Raw genomic sequence first — 23098 nt, 5'->3', positions numbered from 1 at the left:
ACTGGAAAGGTTATGTAATACTAAAAGAAAATCTGGTGGAACACCTCACGACTAATTAGGTTAATTGGCAACAGGTTAGTAACATGATTGGGTATAAAAAGAGCATCCCTTAGAGTAGAGGTGTCAAACCAATTCCATGGAGGGTTTAGTGTCAGCAGGTTTATACTTTCACCTTGTACTTGATTAATTAAGTAACTAATTGTTTAGTTTTCTACCCTCACCTGGTTGTTTAGGTCTGAACTGGGAACCAATTTAAAGGAAAAAGCAAAAACCTGCAGACACACAGCCCTCCGTGGATCAGGTTTGACACCCCAGGTTTAGAGGATGAGTCTTTCAGAGGCAAAGATGGGGAGGGGTTCACCACTCTGTGAAAGACTGTGCAGGAAAATTGTGATACAAATTTAGGAATAATGTTTCCTAGGGTAAAATTGCTAAGAAATTGAGGATCTCATCATCTAGGTTACATAAAATAATTAAAAGATTGAGAAAATACGAAGAAATCTCTGTATACAAAGGATAAGGTCGAAAACCAATACCGGATGGCCGTGATCTTCAGGCCTTTAGGCAGCACAGCATTAAAAACAGACAAGATTCTGTAGTGGACATCACTGCATGGGCTCAGGAAAACTTTTGAAAACCATTGTCTGTGAACACAGTATGTCGCTTAATCCACAAATGCAAGTTAAAACTCTACCAAGCAAAGAAGACACCATAGGCAGTTACGTCCAAAAGTATTTGAACACTGACACAATTGTCATAATTTTGGCTGTGTACGCCACCACAATGGATTTAAAATAAAACAACTGAGTTGCAATTGAAGGGCAGACGTTTAGCTTTCCTCCTTTGTGATACTTTGCCAGGCCTTTAATGTAGCGGTCCTCAGTTGTTGTTGGTTCGTGGGTCTTTCTGCCTTAAGTTTTGTCTTCAGCAAGTGAAATGCATGCTCGATTGGGTTGAGATCAGGTGATTGACTCAGCCATTGCAGAATATTCCACTTCTTTGCCTTAAAAAACTCCTGGGATGCTTTCACGGTATGTTCTGAGTCCTAGTCCATTTGTGAAGTGAAGTGCTGTCCAATCAACTTCGCTGAATTTGGCTGAATCTGAGCAGACAATACATCCCTATATACTTCAGAATTAATCCGTCAGCTTCTGTCTTCTGTCACATCATCAGTAAACACTAGTGACCCAGTGCCATTGGAAGCCATGCATGTCCATGCCATCACACTGCCTCCATCGTGTTTTACAGATAAGGTGGTATGCTTTCAGATCATGAGCCATTCCAAGCCTTCTCCATATTTCTTTCTTCTCATCATTCTGGGACAGGTTGATCTTAGTTTAATCTGTCCCAAAGAATGCTGTTCCAGAACTGGGCAGGCTTTTTAGGCCAGATTTTGCCAAAAAATATCTTTCTATTCTTGAGGCTTATGAATGGTTTGCACCTTGTGGTGAACCCTCTGCATTTGCTCTCATGAAGTCTTCTCTTTATGGTAGACTTGGATGATGATATGTTTTTTTTTCTTTACCATGGAAAGGATCCTACGATCATCCTCAACTGTTGTCTTCCGTGGACGTCGAGGCCTTTTTGTGTTGCAGAGCTCACCAGTGCGTCCTCTTTTTTTCTCCGAATGTACCAAATAGTTGATTTGGCCAATAATGATCTCTCTGATGTTTTTAAAATAATTTTTGCAGCCTAAGGATAGCCTGTTTCCCTTGCATTGAATGCCACACCTGGACTAAACTCCAGACATTTTACCTGCTTAATTGATAAAGAAATAACAAAGAAATGGCCCACACGTGTCCATGAAACAGCTTTTGAGTCAATGATCCAATTACTTTTGGTCCAATCAAAAAGAGAGGGCTACATATTAAAAGGGCTGTAATTCCTAAACCCTTGCTCCATTTTGGATGTGATGTGCACATCTGTGAAGGAACCACTAATGTTGAAGAATATATACAAGTTTTGGAGCAACACATGCTGCCATCCAGACTACGTCTTTTACAGGGAAGGCCTTTCTTATATCAGCAAGACAATGCCAAACCACATTCTGCATGTTTTACAACAGCATGGCTCTGTAGTAAAAGAGTCAGGGTGCTAAACTGCCTGCAGTCCAGACGTGTCACCCATAGAAAACATTTGGTGCTTTATGAAATGAAAAATATGACAAAGGCGACACCAAACTGTTGAGTAGCTGAAATCATTATATCAAGCAAAAATTGGAAAACATACAGTGGATATAAAAAGTCTACACACTCCTGCCAGGTCTGTGATGTAAAAGAATGAGATCAAGATAAATCAAGTCAGAAAGTTTTCCATTGTTAATGTGACCTATAATGTGAACGATTCAATTGAAAAACAAACAGAAATCTTCGAGGGGGAAAATAGAAAAATAAAAACCTTACAATAACCTGGTCGCATAAGTGTGGACACCCTCTTATAATTGGGGATGTGGCTGTGTTCAGAATTAACCAATCACATTCAAACTCATGTTTAATAGATGTAATTACACACCTGCCATCATTTAAAGTGACTCTGAATAATCCAAAATAAAGTTCAGCTGTTCTAGTTGGATTTTCCTGACATTTCCTTAGTTGCATCTAAGAGCAAAAGCCATGGTCCGCAGAGAGCTTCCAAAGCATCAGAGGGATCTCATTGTTGAAAGATATCAGTCAGGAGAAGGGTACAAAATAATTTCCAAAGCATTAGATATACAATGGAACACAGTGAAGACAGTCATCATCAAGTGGAGAAAATATGGCACAACAGAGACATTACCAAGATCTGGACGTCCCTCCAAAATTGATGAAAAGACGGAAAAAAACACTGGTCAGGGAGGCTTCCAAGAGGCCTACAGCAACATTAAAGGAACTGCAGGACTTTCTGGCTGTGACAACAATCTCCCGTATTCTTCATAAGAATGGGAAATGTGGTAGGGTGGCAAGACGGAAGCCTTTTCTTACAAAGAAAAACATCAAAGCCCGGCTGAAGTTTGCAAAAACAAACATCAAGTCCCCCAAAAGCATGTGGGAAAATGTGTTATGGTCTGACGAAACCAAGGTTGAAGTTTTTGGCCATAATTCCAAAAAGGTATGTTTGGCTCAAAAACAATCACCCAAAGAACACCATACTTACAGTGAAGCATGGTGGTGGCAGCATTATGTTTTGGGGCTGTTTTTCTTCAGCTGGACCCGGGGCCTTAGTCAGGGTGGAGGGAATACCAGGCAATTTTGGCACAAAACCTTTTTGGCACAAAACCTTCAGGTGTCTATTAGACAGCTGAAGATGAAGAGGAAGTTCATCTTTCAGCACGACAACGACCCAAAGCACACATCCAAATCCACAAAAGCATGGCTTCACCAGAAGAAGATTAACATTTTGGAATGGCCCAGCCAGAGCCCAGACCTGAATCCAATTGAACATCTGTGGGGTGATCTGAAGAGGGCTGTGCACAGGAGATTTCCTTGCCATCTGACAGATTTGGAGTTCTGTTGCAAAGAAGAGTGGGCAAATATTGCCATGTCAAGATGTGCCATGCTAATAGACTCCTACCCAAAAAGAATGCTGTAATAAAATCAAAAGGTGCTTCAACAAAGTATTAGTTTAAGGGGTGTTTATACTTTTACATGCATCCCGTTCAAAACTACACCAACTTGTCTCCTCAGTTCACAAACACTTACTTATTGTTAAAAGAAGAGGTGATGCAACACAGTGGTAAACATGTGTCCCAACTTCTTTGAAATGTTGCTGGTATCAAATTCAAAATTGGCATGCATTTTTCCAAAAACAATAACATTTCTTTGTACTATTTTCAATTAAATATAGGGATAAATAATTTACACATTATTACATTTTACGCAGCATCCCAAAATTTTTGGAAACAGGGTTGTACTTTGGACCTTGCCATCTGATTGAAGTTGTCAGCACACTGTTTCCAAAGCCACAATAAAAAGAAATTCCTGAACACCTCCGGAAAGGGCTACAAAGCCATTTCCAAAGCTCGGGGGCTCCACCAAACCAATGCCAGAGACATAATGTCTAAATGGAGAGTAGGACTGAGTTTTCCCAAGAGCAAGGCGTCAAATCACCCAGGACCCCTAGAACAACAGCAGGATGCTCAAAGAACATGAATGATTGTCTAAAGTTTCCAGAAAGAGTTCTGGAACAATATTTTATCAACAGATCAAAATATGAAAATATTGTGAAATAGGCTCCTATATGTCTGATGAAAATCAAACACTGCATTTCTCATTCAGAAACTTAAACCAACAGTCAAGCATGGTGGTGGCAGGGGGATTGTTTCATGGTGCTTTGATGCATCATGACATAAACAACTCAAAACGATTGAAGGAAATGTGAATTCTGCTTTGTTTAAGAGAATTACAGAACTACGGAGAACATCAGGCCATTTGTCTATGAGCTGAAGCAGAAGAGCAGCTGGGTACAAGCCAGTCCAGAAAACGTACAAGCCAGTCCACATCAGAATGGTTGAACAACAAGAAATGTAAAGTTTTGGAATGGCCTAGTCAAAATCTGAATGGTCACAGAATAAAAGCAATTCTGCAAGCAGTCGCCTAAGTTCCTCCACAGCACTGTGAGAGACTGAGCATAACTATAGGAACTGTTTGGTCACAGTCATTGCCGCTACAGGTGGCATAACCAGTTCTTCCAGTTTAAGGGGGCAATTACTTTTTCACACAGTGGCATTGGAGTTGCGTCATTTTCTTTAATAAAAGTATGAAATAAATATAAAAATGTTTTGTTGTTTGTTCACTCAGGTCCCCATGAATAGAATATTTGTTTTGTTGAAGATTTAACAACATTTCAATGATAAAAATGGCAAAAACGCTAAATATATGACAGGGCAAACACACAGCACTGTAGTTATTTTATGAATAGTTTCATGGTAAAGACTTCCATCACGGGACATAAACATATTTCAACTTCTCAGTATAAGTTCTTGGAAATGTCTGATACCACAACTTGGCTGATGTTCCAAACAGCACAATGAAAAATGTAATCAAGATGAATTTTGTTTAAAACACACAGTAGCCAATGTTTTGTTGATGTGTGATGACCTTCTGTTTGACATTCGCTGACAGACATTCTTTCAGCACCAGTAAATGCTGCCATTCTGAAGTGATTATGGCTTGAATGTGTTCCATGGCACCAAAATGCCATCTGCATTCACAACAGTCCTGCTCCATTCTTTCGACTGCATTTACATCCAGTCTAGCCCTAATGCAGATCCCAAAAAATCCCTCTAATAGCAGCCTGCATGTTTTATTCCTCTCTTAAAAGTGGAACTGGCTGGGAAGTGGTTATTTTTAATAATTTTCTTACCAGGGTACCAATTCAGCAGAGAAAATGTATGTTGGAGGCAACAACCACAGATATGCAGGCGAGAGCAAAGCAAGCTGCATCATCACTTTCTGTATATGCAGGGCATTGTTAAAAGGCAAAGCAAATTCTATATATGATTTGTTTAGCCATCATTGGAGGTAAAATATCCAGGCCTTTTGTAAGATCACCTTCTCAAAGTAACACACCCATGGCAATCTGGTACCTGACAGCACAGTTGATCACATGACATGAAACCACTAGTTGGTGCATGCAATGTCTGAGCAGGGGAATGCAACCATAAGTTGTAATTGCGTTGGAAAAGCAATGCCATGCATGCAGATTTAGGAGTTGGGAAATAAAATGTGGTAAGCCTGGAAAGCTGGGATTGCCCTATTTTTTACATATAGCCATCAAAACCGCTTCAAACAAAAAACAAATGAAGATTTTGGCTAAAGACAGGATTGATATTAATTAATCTTTAGAGGACCAAATTGAGTTTTACTTGGCTTATCTTTTCACGTCTCCCCTGACATTCTTTGGCGCCCCCCTGGGGAGGTGCGACAAAAACCTTTTAAAACATCTGCCCTTATTGATCTCAAAGTTGGACACAACAGTATTTGCTTAACATTAATATTCTGTGAGCATCTCATCAGGAGCACAACGATAAAATGCCAGCCTTCTTCTGCTGACACTCTCGGTTTGGCTCTGTTGCACGTGTTGTTCTTCATGATGTGATGGCTGGGGACCGGGACGGGACCATTTCAGAATTTTGAGGGGAGGGGGAGTGAGACCAAACTCTGCTGAACATGAATAGAGATTAGCAGTTTTCCCACAAGCCTGATGCCCCAAACTGAGCCCCAGCAAAACAGACTGGAGCACTGAATAAACATAGTTTTGAAGTCAGGCACTGGAGGGGACAGCAGTTCTGCTGTTGAATGACTCGACTAGTCTCTTCTACAGGCCAGGAGCCCTAAGTGGTTACACCACTTCTAATGACTCATTACTAAGCAGTACCTCCTTTTTTTTCTCATTTGGTTACACTATGTAAAATCCTCATGTGCAAAGTGAGCCCTTTAGAATGAAAGCATACTGAAGATAAGGAAGGTACAAAGTGGACAACTGAATAATTCCACATGGTCCATCTGAGCATCTGTGTATGTGAGAAATTACATTAATGCTGGCCATTATTTAGCAGTAGGTGGCCAAGACTAAAATGAAGCATTTCAGTCAATCCCATTTTATGCCTTTTTACAAAGTGGAGCTTGATTTCTCCTCAGCTGTCCGACTGTGTAAGTTATAATTAATAGATTTTAAGGAACCAATACAGACCATATGCTAATAGTTTTTTGGCATGTTTAACATCTTGTAAAGATAGGGGAGTGACTGCAAAAGATTAAGTAACATCCATGTTTTAACTTAACATAAGCATTGTGATATCCTTAACATCTGTACAATTTGTGGTTGTGATGGATAATAATGTAGAATATAACAGTTTCAGCTTGTGCATTCACAACATTTGCCATGTCTTTTTTTGATTTTTACAGAGACAATTGTTGATATCTTGAAAATCTGTCCTATTTAAGATTATTTTTGACTTTTTTTAAATATAAAAGGTGAAAAGAATGTTTATCAACTATACATAGGCCTATGTAAAATCACTTCTTATTCGTATAATTTCTTCAACATGACAGTTTTAATACATGGATCAATACACTAAATATAAAAACAGGAATACCTATGCAATCCACAATATTTAAAGATGAATTCACTATTTGTAAGTTACTCATCATAAGAGCATCTAATAAACTAAAAAACAGGAACAGGGAGCTATAGAAACACATATCGAAGATTAATTTAAATTATATTCGACATCAAAGCAGAGATTTTGCATACAAATGTAAAATCAATAACACTGGATTCGTCCAACATCATTACTCAAAGATCCTTTTCAGCAGCTCAGTCAGGTCAGGTTTCCCCAATAAAAACGAGGGTGTGCAGCTGGCAACATTCAACATGTGATACTCTGTTGTGATACAAGGACATGTAGTTTGAACAAGACAGACAATGGCGGTTTGTGGGGCAGATTCATGTGCACGTGTGCTTGTTTGAGAATGAGCAACGAGAGAGAGAGAGAGCATTGGGGAAGAGAGGGAATATCCCTCCCTTCCAGCTCAGATAAGAGAGCAGGCTCATGTCACTGTATCTCCTGTTTGAAAAAAAACGCACTGTTGGCATCCTGACAGGAGACTGCTGCCGTCTGAGAGACTGCCCACCAACACCACAACACAGTCTATGAGTGGCCCTGAATGTAACAACCGCCCTATTTTTTTAAATCTACTTTAACCTTCTTTAGCATGACATAACTGCCATTCAAGACACAAAACAGGTGGAAATGTGTTCTAGTCTAATCTTTTCTGTATACAGTGCAGTATCTTCTAAATCTAGTTGACACATGATTAATGCATATAAATATACATACTGTTAATAGGAACTTAAATACCAATGAGAAACATTTAAGCCATTGCAGTGCTAATGATATGACTCATGTGTTTGGAGCTGAGCCCCAGGTGGCTTGTGCTTGTGATTTCAGGAGGCTCCCTTCTCTGGCTAGAGGGCGGAGGGAGATGAGGAGTAGACAGGCCATGTATGCCGTGCCACTGCAGTGCTGCTGTTAGTTGCAGGGCTGGTTCCTGGAGAGGCGGCCAGACTCAGCAAAATCTACACTGCCCTGCCTGTAATTCAAGCTCCAGTAACAACACACACACACAGTCTATCTGTACAAGGGCCCTTTGTATATCATGCACCCGACGGTAACACAAAGGAAACAGTTTGGCATTGGGCTATGGTTTTCATTTGGCACGGTTCAGTGACAAAGCAGAAAATGATTTTGGTTTCCACCCTTTCTCGTCTTTGTTTTCACTGAGAGCACGGTGACCTGTCCTCACCTTTTCTGCATGAAACGTGCGACGAAGGTGCGAACAGTTCAGTAATGTCAGTAGTTTCTAAGGTCTACTGGTCAAGTGCACATGACGACCATCTTTTTAGGCCAGTGTATGTGCGTGTATGTGCCTGTGTTAGTGTGTGAATGCGTGCATGTCCAAGTGTTAGACAACACCTCAAACCTATGCATTGTGAATAGGCAAGCAGATCTCTGAGCAACACACAAAGGGCAAGTGAAACCATAGACCAGAAATCGGATATGTGAAATAGACTGACACACTGCCATTTGGCAGGTGTATTTTTACTTTGCCTATCATTATCTTAAAATACATGTGCCGCATTGTGCCGCATCATTACACTGTTTCTGGCTGATCGGTTATCATCCAAAATATCCACCGTATAACCTAGGCAGTGGGACAACATGATCCTCTCCAAACGCCATTACAGATCACAAAACCAAAGAAACACCTGTTGCAGCATGTCATCATGCCTCTAGACAGAGAGGGGGCCAACAGTGACCACCAGTGAGACTGTTTGGATGCAGTCGTGCCTCATTCATCACTGACAAAAGCTGGTAGAGCCTCCTCCATCCTGGGCCAATGAAGAATATTATTCGCTAATGTCAGAATGGACTGCCAACCATACAAACATACACAAGCAGTGGGCCCCATCTCAGAAGAGACCCAGCGAGGAGCCTGGCCACAGAACTGACTGACCTACACTTAGCCTACATTTCAGAATGTTAACATTCTGAAACATTAACATTCTGAAATAAGATCATGGTGATCCTGGAAGATAAGGATGCTTCCTTTGTTTTACTACTGAATATTAATAACTGATTCAAGTGGGTAATGGACTGCTCTTTCTGTGAGGTTGATTTGAAACCACATGGTATCAGGATTTTTCAAAATACTAAATTATTAGAATAAACATAAATTGTTAAAAACCAACATGCATAGATTTCTAGATGTTATGTTCTAAATACCTGATCAGATGGTACATAACTTATATAAATATTCCCCTGCAAAAGGATGTTCGGAACAGTCCCCTTTTGAAGTGCCAATAAGACAAAAATACACGGATCAGTGTATAAATGAACATCACTGAAATAGAAGTGGTATATTGGATAGGGTGGGTCAACAAAGCATTCGAAACAAAGTCTATGTTTTCAGCATGGAGAAGCGAAAGTCGGAAAGACTGTTAGTGTGCTTTCAGTCGTCTTATGGGGATTTCAGTGTGACCTCACAATCCTTCCATGCTGTTCTGCCCAGTATGTTTTATAATAAAATGAATACATAGAGAAGCCGGTATTGTCACCGGTACATTTTATGAATTATAGTAATGGAATGTATCTATAGTATATAATAAATAGGTAAACAATATAAGTATTAACTTAGTTAATTGTAGTTAAGTCTTAATCGGGACAAATAGAAAAATAGGCACTGCGTCTTTAAATGAAGTACCTGCCCGGGAGTAGCTACTATAAAAATGAAATAATTGATTTAAGTGCCTGATAGGCCTACTTACCACCACAAATATATAAAACACTGACATATTCCGGAGCATTTTCCCCAAATCAGTCAGGACAGCATAGTAAATGCCCATCTCCAATTCTGAGCAAACATTAGGCTACTTCTCATCGCACAAGGTGGTACATCATCCCTGCATCAGCATCAAGAAATAATCTACTGCTGGTGTTCCTTCAACCGGCAGTTTTTTATAGTCTGTGTCTCGAAGTGGACTGGCTTCAGATAGTATGGGATGAGAGCTTGGTTCTGAAAGAATGGTTTAATTCCCATAGCGATGATGGATCAAAAATTGAAATTCCGCCACGTTTGGTCCAGGTTCCTGTGTGCGATCTATGCAGCAGGGAGATGACTGAATGGGGCGGTTACCCGACAGACGTCACCAACGAAACTCCGCACTAGAGCTCTGCTCACCCATAACATAAAGATAGATAGAGGTCATCAACACGCATTCAACGAATTTTTGCGTGGTCATGGCCGTTAAGAGGGTATCTTATAATGATCGACGTAATTGTTCATTGCCCAGCAATGGTCGCTTCGAATTTGAATAAAGTAAAGCAGAACTTAACTTTTTTGAAATTATGCCCTGCACCAAAAACGCCTGTGTAGAACTCTTAGTTTTTCAAGTCAATACAAGTCTCAAAATCCTTGCAAAACTGGATTATCTCAAGACTTGTAAAGAAGAGGATGTAGAGGAGGAACCGAGAGCTGTTAACAATACTTAATGGAGAGTGACAAAACTGACTGCCAAGTATCTAGTCTGGGACCCGCCCCTCACACTTTTAGCAAGGTTCCCACAACAACCTCTGCAGACATTTGTTATAGTTCGGTACATATGACACTCACACATATTTTTTTTTTAGAGATTGTTTGTATGGGATCCCAAGCTCTGATATAAAACCAAAAGCATCTATTAATACTATGGTAATTTCTTTGAGATTAATAGCACATATTGCAAGATTTGATTAGCTAAAAAAAATTTCCAATCCCATTTTAGCAAGAATGACTTTACAATACTTGTACTTGTATAAACAGAGGTTTATGGATGTGACGCAAACAGATTGCTTCGCAAATTTTTTATCATACTCTCCTCAAATGATTGAATATCAGTCTGCCTGCCCCTCAGAATCTCATCAATATCTCATTGTGATCAGCTCTGTACATTGCAGCATCTGCCAGTAGGAAATGTATGAAAACTAATGTTAGCTAACCAGGGAGCGACTGGTCATTAGGGGCATTCTTTATGTTGACAACACAGCCCCACCTGTTGTCAACATAAAGAACTGCAACAAAATCATGTTATTTTTATTTCTCTAAGAATACTTTTTATAATTTATTATATTCGAATATAGCATCTTCCTAAAGTGCATATCATTTGTGTTAGGATTTAATTTCATGTTCATTGGTCCCTGCCTTGCTGCTTCAGACTGCGTTCTGACAATTCAAGTTCACAGTAGTAGGCCATAGGCTAAGCCTGAATATGGGGCTAGCCCCTCTCTCACAATGCAATGTACATTGTACGTGTGAAAATATTAATATGCATGCTCAGAATGTTACTGTGATTAATGTAGATCAAACAAATTTGATGCCAGGTGGGGCTGACAGCTGGTAGCCCCACTACAGCGTCATTTCGTATTTAAGACCTGATTGGCTGTCTGTCTGTCTGGCGCCAACATTAGTCGGCAAGAAGAGCGAGGAGGGTAGATTGTCTTAGCTAGCTGGTTAGCTTCACGATCGCCAGATAACTTGAGAAAATTAATAAAGTGGATTTCATACTCAAGCACCGGTTTGAAACCCTTAATTTGGAGGAGAAACTTGAAATAAAGCGACTTGGTGCCCATCAGCCACGGGATATTGTCATCACATTGTCACCATCAACTGCTGGTAAAAGTAACCATGGGTTTAACATGGAGTGGTTTTTGAAGAAAAAGTGGCTAACGGTTAGCATACAAAAGAAAGCACTCTTCTGTTTTCCATGTCTGCTATTTGGTGGAGATGGTACTTGATCGAGGACGGGTTACAAAGATTTGAAACATCTTTCTGAGAGGATTGCAAAACATGAGAGCAGCGGGAGTCATCTGGACAATGCTGTGAAATTGGGCTTACTTGGAAGGGTAAATGTCGCAGCCCAAGTTGACAGTGCATACAGGCGCTCCATTGAGCAGCATAACAAACAGGTGGAGGAAAACAGGTACGTTCTCAGTCGGATCATAACATGTAATAAACTGTGTGGAAAATGTGAAACCGCACTGCGGAGGCACAACGAGTCGTTGGACTCCCTGAATTTTTGAATAATCAGAAGCGTTTTCGAGACTATTTGTGAGGGTGATACGAGACTTCAGAGGCACTATGACGCTCAGCCCGTCTTCAAAGGGACATCTAGTACTGTACAAAACAAACTGTTAGACTGCATGTATGAAGTGGACAGGGAGGAGATAGCCAAGCAAGTGGACGAGACATCATTTGTTGCCATACAGGCAGATGAGACAACTGATGTCTCCTGTAAATCACAAATGGTGGTTGTGTTGGGATACATGTTGCTTGACAATACAGTGACAGAGAAGTTTTTGGAGTTTGTGGAAGTGAAAGATTAAACTGGACTCAGCCTCTCTAATAGCATCAAGAGTGTGTTGGAACCACTGAAGCTGGGAGAAAACCTGATCGCTCAGACTTATGATGGTGCAGCTGTAATAGGTGGAAACGTCTGAGGGCTACAGACACTAATGAAAGAGACATACCCACATGCCCAGTTTGTTCACTGCTGTGCTCACCAGCTGAACCTGACCTTGCAGCAACTTTGTTCAGCAAGGATGAGCATCCTGCAGGTGTTTTTTGCAGATTTAACTGCTTTTGCCACATTTTTCTCTGGTGCTCCAAAACGTGTTGCAGCACTTGTTGAGGCAACACAGAGACGCATTCCAAGGCCACCCGCTGTACGATGGAACTTTAAAAGCAGAACTGTCAATGCAGTTTGGGAAAACCGCGCTGCGCTGCTCCTGTGTATGGAGGACAGACGCACACAACCAGGATGGGATGAGGCCACCATAAGTGAGGCATATGGCCCGTCAAAAAAACTTTTCTGCAGCTGCTGGATTTCTTTTTCATCCTTATGCCAGAAGTTGATGTTTTATACAACTCTCTGCAAAAACTGGGATTAGCAGTGAGCTCACCCGTTTCAAGGAGAATGTCCAGAATATGCGGAAGTAAACTAATGAATGGGCTGCCACCGTTCATGATGGAACAGATGAGCCAGACCGACGAGTAACCAACCCAGCGCCGGTGATGGAAGCATGCGACACAGGCATCTCCCAGATGGAGCAGAGGTTTTCTCAAAGTGACCACCTGATTGCTGCCAAGCTGGTTGACAGCTCACTCTTCCCATAATTTTTTCCCGTCATTCCCTAAATCTGAGCTTGACTGTGCAGTAACACTATGGCCTCTAGGAAACAAGGAAAACTTGAAGTCTGAGCTGACCACTCTGTACCGCCACACTGAGCTTCACCCTGGTAAGACGGCCCTGTCTCTGTTAAGATCCATCCATGAGACCAACCTAGAGGAGGCTTTAGCTGAGACCATCACAAAGTTTCACTGCTGAAAATTATCATAACAACACCTATGACGACATCTGAGTCAGAGAGAAACTTTTCCACCTTGAAGAGGGTAAGAAACTTGGTAAAAACTACAATACCATGGGACAGCTCAACTCATTGGCCATGTAGTCTATCGAAAGCCAGCTGATTCAGCAGCTACGTGACTTCATTCCCAAAGTCACCGAAAAGTTTGCCCAGAGGAAGAACTGCCGTGCCACCTTTCTCTTCAAGTGAGCCCTCAGTCTAGGTGAGTGAAAGCATATTTTATCATCCTGCCTTTGTGGTGCTGGTCCATGCGTTGGTCATATTTTTGTGCTGGATTGATTGATATAGATGGTGACGAGTGTTAGTGTGTCCATGCTTATCTATAAACGTTGTTGTTATAGAATGGATCTGCATTCCTAATTTAGGTTTGTAAATGTGACAGTGGTAATTTTACATGTGTGTGACAGAGAAGGAGAGCAATTACACAAGAAGGAATATTTAGGTGCACAGGTGTATTTTAGTCACATGAGTGGTGACGTTGGATGTTGAGGCAAAATAATTCAAAAGACTCTTCTTGAGTTTGATGTTAGTGATGTAGGTGAACCAATTAGATATGGAACACTATTTTGGTCTCTGAGTGTGACTTAAATAACACAATGTGACACATCAAATGAACTTTTTGATCGATCAGGAGTTGTATTGGAATCCAAGTTACTTCATAATTGACATGTAATGTACATTCATTTTTTTATCTAATGGTTGTGCTATTAGTTGTAATTATTTGGCACAGGGATTCAACGGATTCACTGTGAATGCTGTGATGTTGGTACTGTTCTGTCTTACGGCCCTGCCCCTGCTGTCATGTCATCAGTTCAATACTCCCAATTAATAAGACTGTTTTCATTGCTGGTCATGTTGAAGCAAGTTAGTTGCTTTTAGATAGCTTTTACTTTTTCCATAGAACACCAAGTAACCGTCTCATGGACTACTAAATATGATACATTCTAAGAATATTGAATATCCCAGTTTTGGTAATTGTTTTTTAGTTTGGTCGCATTGGCACCATCCAGGTATTTGCTGACTTTGATTCCAAAGCAGAAGAACTCCCAAAATGAGTGGCCTTTTTCTTCTCAATGCAGGGCAACTGGGTTGTTTGACTAGACATGCCAGATGGCAACCTTGTGGTCTCTCCTACATAAAATTAGCCATGTGGGTAGCAATCACGTAAATCTGATCTAGGACAGAAGACGCTTCTCATGTTTAGTGTGCTGGCTTTGGATACAGTTGCGACACTCAAACTGGGCTGGATGGGAAAGAAGCTGGTCTTATTTGATTTGGCTGGCGTCAGACATTAATGTGTTGGACAACCCTTTTATGTTGTTATCTCTACTGTAAACAGACATGGGAGGATGCTGAAATGGGTTTCCTTAGGCTTGTTCTGAGAGTATTGAGGCTTGTGGTTTTGTTCTATAACATTATTATGTATACATTCAGCATGGTTTAATGATGTCGTATCATAACCTTTTTCTTTAAATCAGCCTTCCTTTCATCGAGTGCATTTCACTGAAATACATCCGGCAGACCCTAAGAATGTGACTCGTTTTGTGACATAGGAAAATATTCGGACTCTTCAAATTATACACATTACACACATGTGGTGTTCTAAATCTAATTTAGAACTGATTCAAAATATGTGATGACATCTACATACAGTACCCCATACACAAAGCATAGACAGAGACCTAACTGTTTTTATAATGTAAAATGGGCGACAAATTCAGTCGTGGCATGTCACCTTCAGAGTTAAGATAGGACAGGGTCTAAAGATGTCCTACTCCATGTGTATTGCAGTAGAATGAGTGTTGTAGGAAGTCTGGTTCTTCAGCTCCATATATGAACAGAATAAAAATAAATGTGTGGTTGGGAAGCAACTAAAAACATCTCTCACTGAATAGAACACTGTATTTACATATTGTGCAGTCAAAATAGGCTCCAACCCCTGAAGTCCAAGGAATTCAATCGGAGACCTCAGAGAATTATATCAACGCATACATTTGTCGATGGAAAACAACTTGCTAAAGCATTGAAAGATCTCAGGATCCCATGCACATTTGGCCAAACTAAATAACCTAGCACAAAGAGTCTCAGTTAGCTGATTGAGAACCCAACTGTCACTACCAGAGCTTCAGAGTTTCTCTGCAGAAATGGGAGAAACAACCAGAAAGACAACCATCTCTGTGGCACACCATCAAAGAGGCCTTTATTGTAGAGTGGCCAGACAGAAGTCACTCCTGAGTTAAAGGCATAAGACGTTTTATGCTACACATACAGCAAAGACACTAGTGATAATCAAACACAATATGCTTATAGAATTGTTCTATTGTTATTGGTCTTGCACATCCATAGAATTGTTCTGTGGACATTTATTGCAATGATAATCACAGGTTGCAGGGGATGTAACAATGATGCACTCTGGGTTTATTGCCAGTAGCATGCTGTGATTGTTTAATTTTGCCGTTGTTTGATGTGGTTGTTTGATGTTGGTTATGAACTCTCCACCTCCTCTTCAATTCAAACCACAGGTAATCAATGCAATTAGAATCTTGAGGCTAATGGCCATTGCAAAATGTTTTGATTTTGTTGTCAACTAACATTTTTTTTTTTTGGCTATGTACACATGCTTAGGTTCAAACTTTGTGCTTGGCATCCAATGTGCGATCTCCTACCACTATGTCAATTGTCTATTAAAAAGCTGAAGGAGCAGTTAAATGCATATGTGTTAGTGAAACAGCAATATAGGATGTGATGTACTTTAACATGCTTAGGATTTAGGACAGTGACTCCAAAAAAGCGAGCTGATAGAGGAGAACCACATACCATCTGGTGTGCACATGGAGAGGGAGATAAAGGGATGAAACAGGAAAAAGCCCTCGCGTGCCACTTTGATTTCTGCTAGAGGGGATTCATCCTAAGTGGGTTAGTGACTCAGCGTAAACCTAGAGATAGAGTTAGAGCCAGAGCCAGTCTGTGGATTCGCTGTCTGGCCAACATTGCTGTGCACTCAAGCTGAGATGTGACATTTAACATGGATAGCCTTCCATTTGCCTTTAGGACATCTCTGTTTCCCTAAGATTAGAGTTACTAGATTGCCTTAAATAGAACCATACTGTATGTAGGAAGGGTATGCGTTTCTCCAAGTTCTCAAATGGAGACAGATTCTGTAAAAAACGATTTAATTATACGATTATTCTGTGTTGAAAGATATATTCTATAATATAGCATAAAGTGCCTTCTAAAAGTATTCAGACCCCTTCAACCTTCTTTATATTTTGTTGTTTTAGGCTGAATTTATAATTGATTGATCTACACACAAAACCCCATAATAACCAAATGATGTCAGAGCAAAAACCAGAAGCACTTCACATTTTACAAAGATATGTGTTACTTTGCAAACACAACAGTTGTCAAATTCCCTATATGACCAAAAGTATGTGGACACCTGACCATAACACCTACATGAGCATTTTGACATCCCATTCCAAAACCAAGGGCATCAATATGGAGTCCCCCCAACGCAGCTAAAAAAGCCACCGCTCTTCAGGCAAGGCTTTCTACAAGATTTTGGAGTGACTCTGTGGGAATTTGTTCCCATTCAGCCAAATGAGTATTTGTGAGGTCAGGCACTGATGTTGGACGAGAAGGCCTGGCTCACAATCGCTGTTCCAATTCATCCCAAAGGTGTTCAATGGGGTTGAGATCAGCCACACCAACCCCGTCCACACCAACCCCGTCGAACCAAATCTTGATTGACCCCACTTTGTGCACTGGTGCAAAGTCATGCAGGAACAGGAAAGGGCCTTCCCTAAACTTATGTCACGAAGTTGGAAGCCCCCAGTTGTCTAAAATGCCTTTGTATCATGCAGCATTTAGAGGACCCTTCACTGGAACTAAGGGGCCTAACCCATGCCCTGAAACACAGCCCCAGACCACTATCCCTCCTCCACCAATCTTTACAGTAGGCACTATGCATTTCAGTAGGTAGCATTCTCCTGGCAACTGCCACACCCAGATTCATCGATCTGACTGCATGATAGTGAATCACAATTAATCACTCCAGAGAACACTTTTCCACTGCTCCGGAGTCCAGTGGCAACCTGCTTTACACCACTCCAACTCAACCAAGGAAACACATTTTGTAAATCTCCCAATGCACAGTTCTTGTTCTGGTGTTGCTTCCAGAGGCAGTTTGGAACTATGTGATGAGTGATGCACCAGATGATAACTGTAGGTCATTTTTATGCACTACATACTTCAGCACTCTATGTATGTTTATGTGATTTGTTTTGGTCAATGACTAGCTTGGGGCCAATGGTTCCCCAAAATAATTAATGTTGTAATGTTATTTTCTGGGGGCACAAGGATTCGATGCTTGGATGGGAGAGGAGGCCAAGTGTGGTAGGTTTGACTATAAATGGACCTGCTGGGAGCATAATATAATCGATGGCCACAAATCTCAGGTTCAGGACTCAAAATATATCCTTTCTAGACCTTGTAAACTGTTGAGATTGGCCCCCAACTAATCTAAATTGTAAAAAAATAAAATAATGTAATCTGTTAAATATTGGCACTTGAGCCTAATTGCTAAAATTTGCTCTAGATAAAAGCATCTGCTAAATGTAAAATTCAGGACTTTTGAAGAATGGTTATCAAATAGATTTTTCACCAACATTTACAGCCGAACTCTGTACTCAAACTCAAAAATTCAATGTGGTGTTGCAGTCTAAGAAATACTACAATATTGATGCTGAAGCATGTTTAGATAGCATATAATCGTAATCTAATACTGACATGAAAGTGTCTTGCACAACTTCATTGTTATGCTGAGATAAAAATTTAAAAAACTGTAACTTCAGCAATGTGTGTTTTAAAAGGTAGCTTGTCATCTAAATGTCAAGATATTTGTAGAAGGAAGACATTCTATAACAGAACTGTCCAAGGTGGTAATTTTGAGATCATCCAAACCTAGATATGTGAACCAGAGTATTGCATATACCTTGTTAAATTTGCATAGATCACCAACCAAAGATCCAAAAGTGATGTTTTGGGGGGAATTGGAAGTCAGACTGCAGGTGTGCAAATGCTTGTGCAAGAGATAGCAAACCCTTGTGCAAGAGATACTGTAGTAAATGGTTGTGCAAGAGATAGCAAACACTTGTGCAAGCATCTTCAACTTATTTTTCCATGAACTGGCTCAGTGAAAAATGCTGGCAATTAACACTGTTGTTAATAGTCAACATTATTCACTGAGCCTTTGTATATACTCACTGCTGTCAGTAGCTCTGGCAAAGGATGACAGCTCAATTACCCAAATATAATTAGTGGGGATGAACCTCCATTTCTCCGTGTCTGTAAAATGTATAAATATCTTAAAGAATAGGCCTTAACTGTAAAAAAAGATTTAGCCATGTATATTGCTTTTTATAGAATCCCATATTCTGTCCTACAAACAAAGTGTTTTAATCAAGTAGAAAACTATTTTGTGGGGACAGTTCACTGTCCAGTTCCATTGAAATTACTGTAGAATTAGAAATGATTAAGCATCATTGCCTACTCCCCTTAGCCAACCTAATGTTGGGCAAAAACCCAGCAAAAAAGGCTAATTTAAAGGCTTCAGCATTCACTCATCACTAATCTGGGATAAAATCATGTTTGACATTCACTGTGTTTAGGCTACACTAGAAGGGCGTTGAATGTTTATGCACAGTAAATTCTCTACATACACTGAGTTACTTAACAATTTCAGTGTCAGTGTGGGTCTACAATTCCAACATTAAATTAACATGTCGTAAAGTATTACTATTTTCTTGTTTGCCTTTTTTTAATGAATAGTAGTTCCATAAAGCGTTTGGTTAAATTCAGCATTTTTTCAGGACCTTGATAACGTTACTGTAAAAGTAAAAAGTTCACATCATACTTGCCTGCAATGAACACTGCTTTTACACAGGCAGCCTTGTTCTGATATTTTGCCCAATTGTTGCAGAGAGCTGATCTAATCATCCAAATGTGAAATTAGTGGGGTAAAAATCTGAATTGAGCAGCTGGTGTAAACACAGCTGGCACACAAAGTAATGTGTAGTTATTATTGAGTGAGGATATCCAAAATGTTGAATTTGTTATTCACTTGAATCCTGCTTTGTAAATGGATGGGAATATTAAATTAAGAAGGTGTCTAGACCATCTGAATAGGAACAATTTCATTAATGGGTGCAAACGGATTGGTTTGGTTGAGAAAAATATGTAAATGTGGGTTTCAGTAGTATTATTTGAATTATTAAATCATAAAGATTTGCATGAAAAATATATCTACCTGCAATAGAGCATGCTGGGAAATATGTCATATGGTTTCTCTCCATTAAAGAAGTATATTAGAGAATCTGTAATCTGTGATACATTTTGGTTCAACACTGCCGACTCCAAAACTCTAGGATCACAAACAAGTACTTGCCACCAACAAGTACACAAACAAGTACTTGGCACCAAATGAGGGAAATGTGGGCTTGATTTTCCTTTCAGAACAAAATTAATAAAGGACTATATGCTACTAATTTAATAGGAAATATACCTCAAATCAGTTTTCACAATGTTACATGAATAAACATGGATTACACAGAGAATGATTTTTGATGACAGAGAAGTTACAGTAGCCTAAACTGAATTACACAAAGTGGTCAGAAAACCCCTCTGGTTGTAACAGACCAAGATGACCAGCAGAGGTCACACTTAATGTTGCTATTGCAGCAGTTAATGAAGGAAACCCTGTAAAAGAAACAGACCCAATCTGAAAGTGGGATAGACCTATGCAGAATAGAACTTTCTTCAAAATGAGTATCTATATTGCCTAATTTTCTTAAAATTAGTAAAGCATTACAAAACGTTTTGTTGTTTTGTATCTAGTGGACAAATACTACAATGTGTAAAATGTATTATAATAATAACAATATCAACAGGGTTGATAAAATAAATATCCCATTTTCAGTGTATTTCGCATATTCATGATGACCTTTGATAATCCAATCTGACCTTTACTTAATCAGATACTGTAGATTGTTTAGCGTTTTTTCAAACATCATAGCATCAATCCAGAAAATCTGGATTAGCTTCCGCACTCCCCACCAAATCCAAAACATTTGGTGCTTTTTTTTACTATAAGGCCTATTACAAGGTTTAGATAACTGGTTGGCTTACTCTACCTACATAGAAATAATTAAGAAACTGCTGACATGGGTTAGTTTGGTAACTGTGTAGTGATAAATCTCAGATTATTATTCAGGCACTAAGCAGGTATTTACAAACACAGACATTAGCAGTGTGGGTCAAACTGAAGAATACTTTGGGGATCCTGAGAGAGCAGCCAGAGGGAGGGGGTCCTGAAAAAAAATTAGAGTGGGAAATTATGTGTTGTGACATTCTGTTAGTTGGATGCATTCACATGCTTGAACACTGACTGGCTAATTGGGTAGTCACAACAGCTAATTATAGTTATTTTAAGCAGAATGGGTCGTGGTAAACACCCACTGCCCTGACAATGAATAGCAAACACGCAGAGAAATGTTAACACAGTTAACTATAAGTTCCGTTCACACACACCCGCATATAGCAGACATATTGTAGAGCTGTGCACCCGCGTATTTTTTCTGTATATGAGAAAAAAAAATTTTTTCTCATATACAGTATTTATTAATATACAATATATATTCAGTAAACATTAGAGGCAGGATTCTACACTGTGCCCCTTTAAAAATTTTTAAAGAAGATTTAAAAGATTCATTCTGCAGTATGTAAAGCATTAATGATAATGTGTGTAAATACTGCAAGGGTGTGAATATGCATGGTGGCCGCTCTATCTAGGCCCAGGTTGAACTGGCTCTGGTGTCTCTCCATACTTAGCATTTTTGTGGTTGCATGCATTTGCATAGAATTTGTGTTTATACCCCTTTCACTTGGATTCTAAAGTGTACTCAATCAAGCGTATCTGCATACTGTACTTCCTTATAACGTGCATACTGCATGTAGACGGGCCAAACCTGGGTGTTTCTGTTAAGAGGGATAGGAACAACCGGTAGTAGTTACTGGACCAACTGGGCTAGGAATTTTTAACACAAGCTGACCCATCGAAACATAATTAATATTGTAATTAATACTATCTGCTATACTATAGTCCCTAAACGTTTCTCTCATCAGATCATGTGGTCGGGTAGTTCTAACAGTTTTTCAGGCTACAAAGTGAAATAGTGAGTTTACGAGCTTAAATAATATTGTCAAAATATATTTTTGAAAATAACAGAACTGCACTTAGTATGTTTCCAGGACACTGAGGAATCTGCTCCCCTGCACCGTAGATGATGCAAAAAATATTGTGAATATATCAATATAATCTTGTCTCTACAGCTGGGCAGAATGACACCCTTAAAATATTTGATATGTAGAACCATATACTGTATGCTTTTTTGGTTTGTCCCCATTGGGGAAGAATATTTGGCGCTAGGTAGAACATGTTGGAGAGGGTTTTACATTGTCTATAGGTTTCTTAAAATTATTATATGTGCAGGATTACATTGCTATCTAGAATCCTTCCAGAGGAATTCTGCCTAGAACCATTTATGAAGGTTATGCCAATAATCATATAGGTTTTATGAAATCATCTAATAAGGGTAATACCAGAAACTAATCTTCAGGAATAATTTCAAGAGGATTCTTCAAGAGGAACCTTTCCTCATCATACATTATTGGGCATCTCCTTATGCTGGATTGCAAAGATGTGTATGTTTGGTGGAAGTCTAACCAGAGTTAGGACATTTGTTTAGACCACGTTTATTTGCACTGACAGTGATTCATTACATAGAACATAGAACAAACACTCTCTTTCAAATGTAGATACTTTTTTTAGAGAAACTAACTCTGTTTTTTTTTTATATTTCAAGTTCGTCTGCAAATTGGCCACTAATATAATATCAGAATGAACCTCAAGGACATGCAAATGATTTAACCAATTTAAGAAATGTTCCAGAGCACTAAGAAAGGACTTGATTGACTGCTTGGTTTATGTTTTTCTCAAATTAAAAGAAGAGTTCATGAAGGTGGCTGTCAGTGACTCAGAAGAGCAAGAAATCGCAATAGTGGACATAGTTCAGGAGAACAATATAATTTGCCTTCAGGAGGTATTAGGTATGGTATATTAGGTATGGTACTATTTTAAGATATTTTGAAGACAGTATAGGTTTTTGTTGAATGTATTCAATGTTCTCGTCTCTCATCTCACCTTCATCCGCTTATCCGGTATCGGGTCGTGGGAACAGCAGCTCCAGCAGGGGACCCCAAACTTCCCTTTCCCGAGTCACATTTGTGAGCTCTGACTGGGGGATCCCGAGGCGTTCCCAGGCCAGTGTCGAAATATAATCTCTCCACCTAGTCCTGGGCCTACCCTGAGGTCTCCTCCCAGCTGGACGTGCCTGGAACACCTCCCTAGCGAGACGTCCTGGGGCATCCTTACCAGATGCCCGAACCACCTCAACTGGCTCCTTTCGATGCAAAGGAGCAGCGGCTCTACTCTGAGTTCCTCATGGATGACTGAGCTTCTCACCCTATAAGGGAGAAGCCAGCCACCCTTCTGAGAAAACCCATTTCAGCCGCTTGCACTCGCAATCTAGTTCTTTCGGT

General features: G+C 39.9%; 1 protein-coding gene across 2 annotated transcripts in view; it reads right to left on the bottom strand.

Annotated features, from left to right (window-relative positions):
* Positions 1 to 10413, bottom strand: part of tnfrsf21 (tumor necrosis factor receptor superfamily, member 21) — a 29376-nt gene extending 18963 nt beyond the window's left edge. The window contains exon 1 of one of the 2 annotated variants that reach the window (XM_010882674.5): positions 9808 to 10413. In XM_010882674.5, coding sequence (XP_010880976.1) covers positions 9808 to 9885 — 78 coding nt within the window. In that variant the 5' untranslated portion in view covers positions 9886 to 10413. The remainder of the gene's footprint in view (positions 1 to 9807) is intronic. The other variant, XM_010882673.5, reaches the window with a different exon arrangement.
* Between the last annotated feature and the right edge of the window lie 12685 nt (positions 10414 to 23098).

The sequence above is a fragment of the Esox lucius genome, chromosome 18 (assembly GCF_011004845.1).
Source record: "Esox lucius isolate fEsoLuc1 chromosome 18, fEsoLuc1.pri, whole genome shotgun sequence".
In the NCBI taxonomy this organism is placed as follows: domain Eukaryota; kingdom Metazoa; phylum Chordata; class Actinopteri; order Esociformes; family Esocidae; genus Esox; species Esox lucius.
The sequence above is the reverse complement of the archived record's forward strand: the minus strand, read 5'-3'. Positions and strand labels throughout refer to the sequence as shown.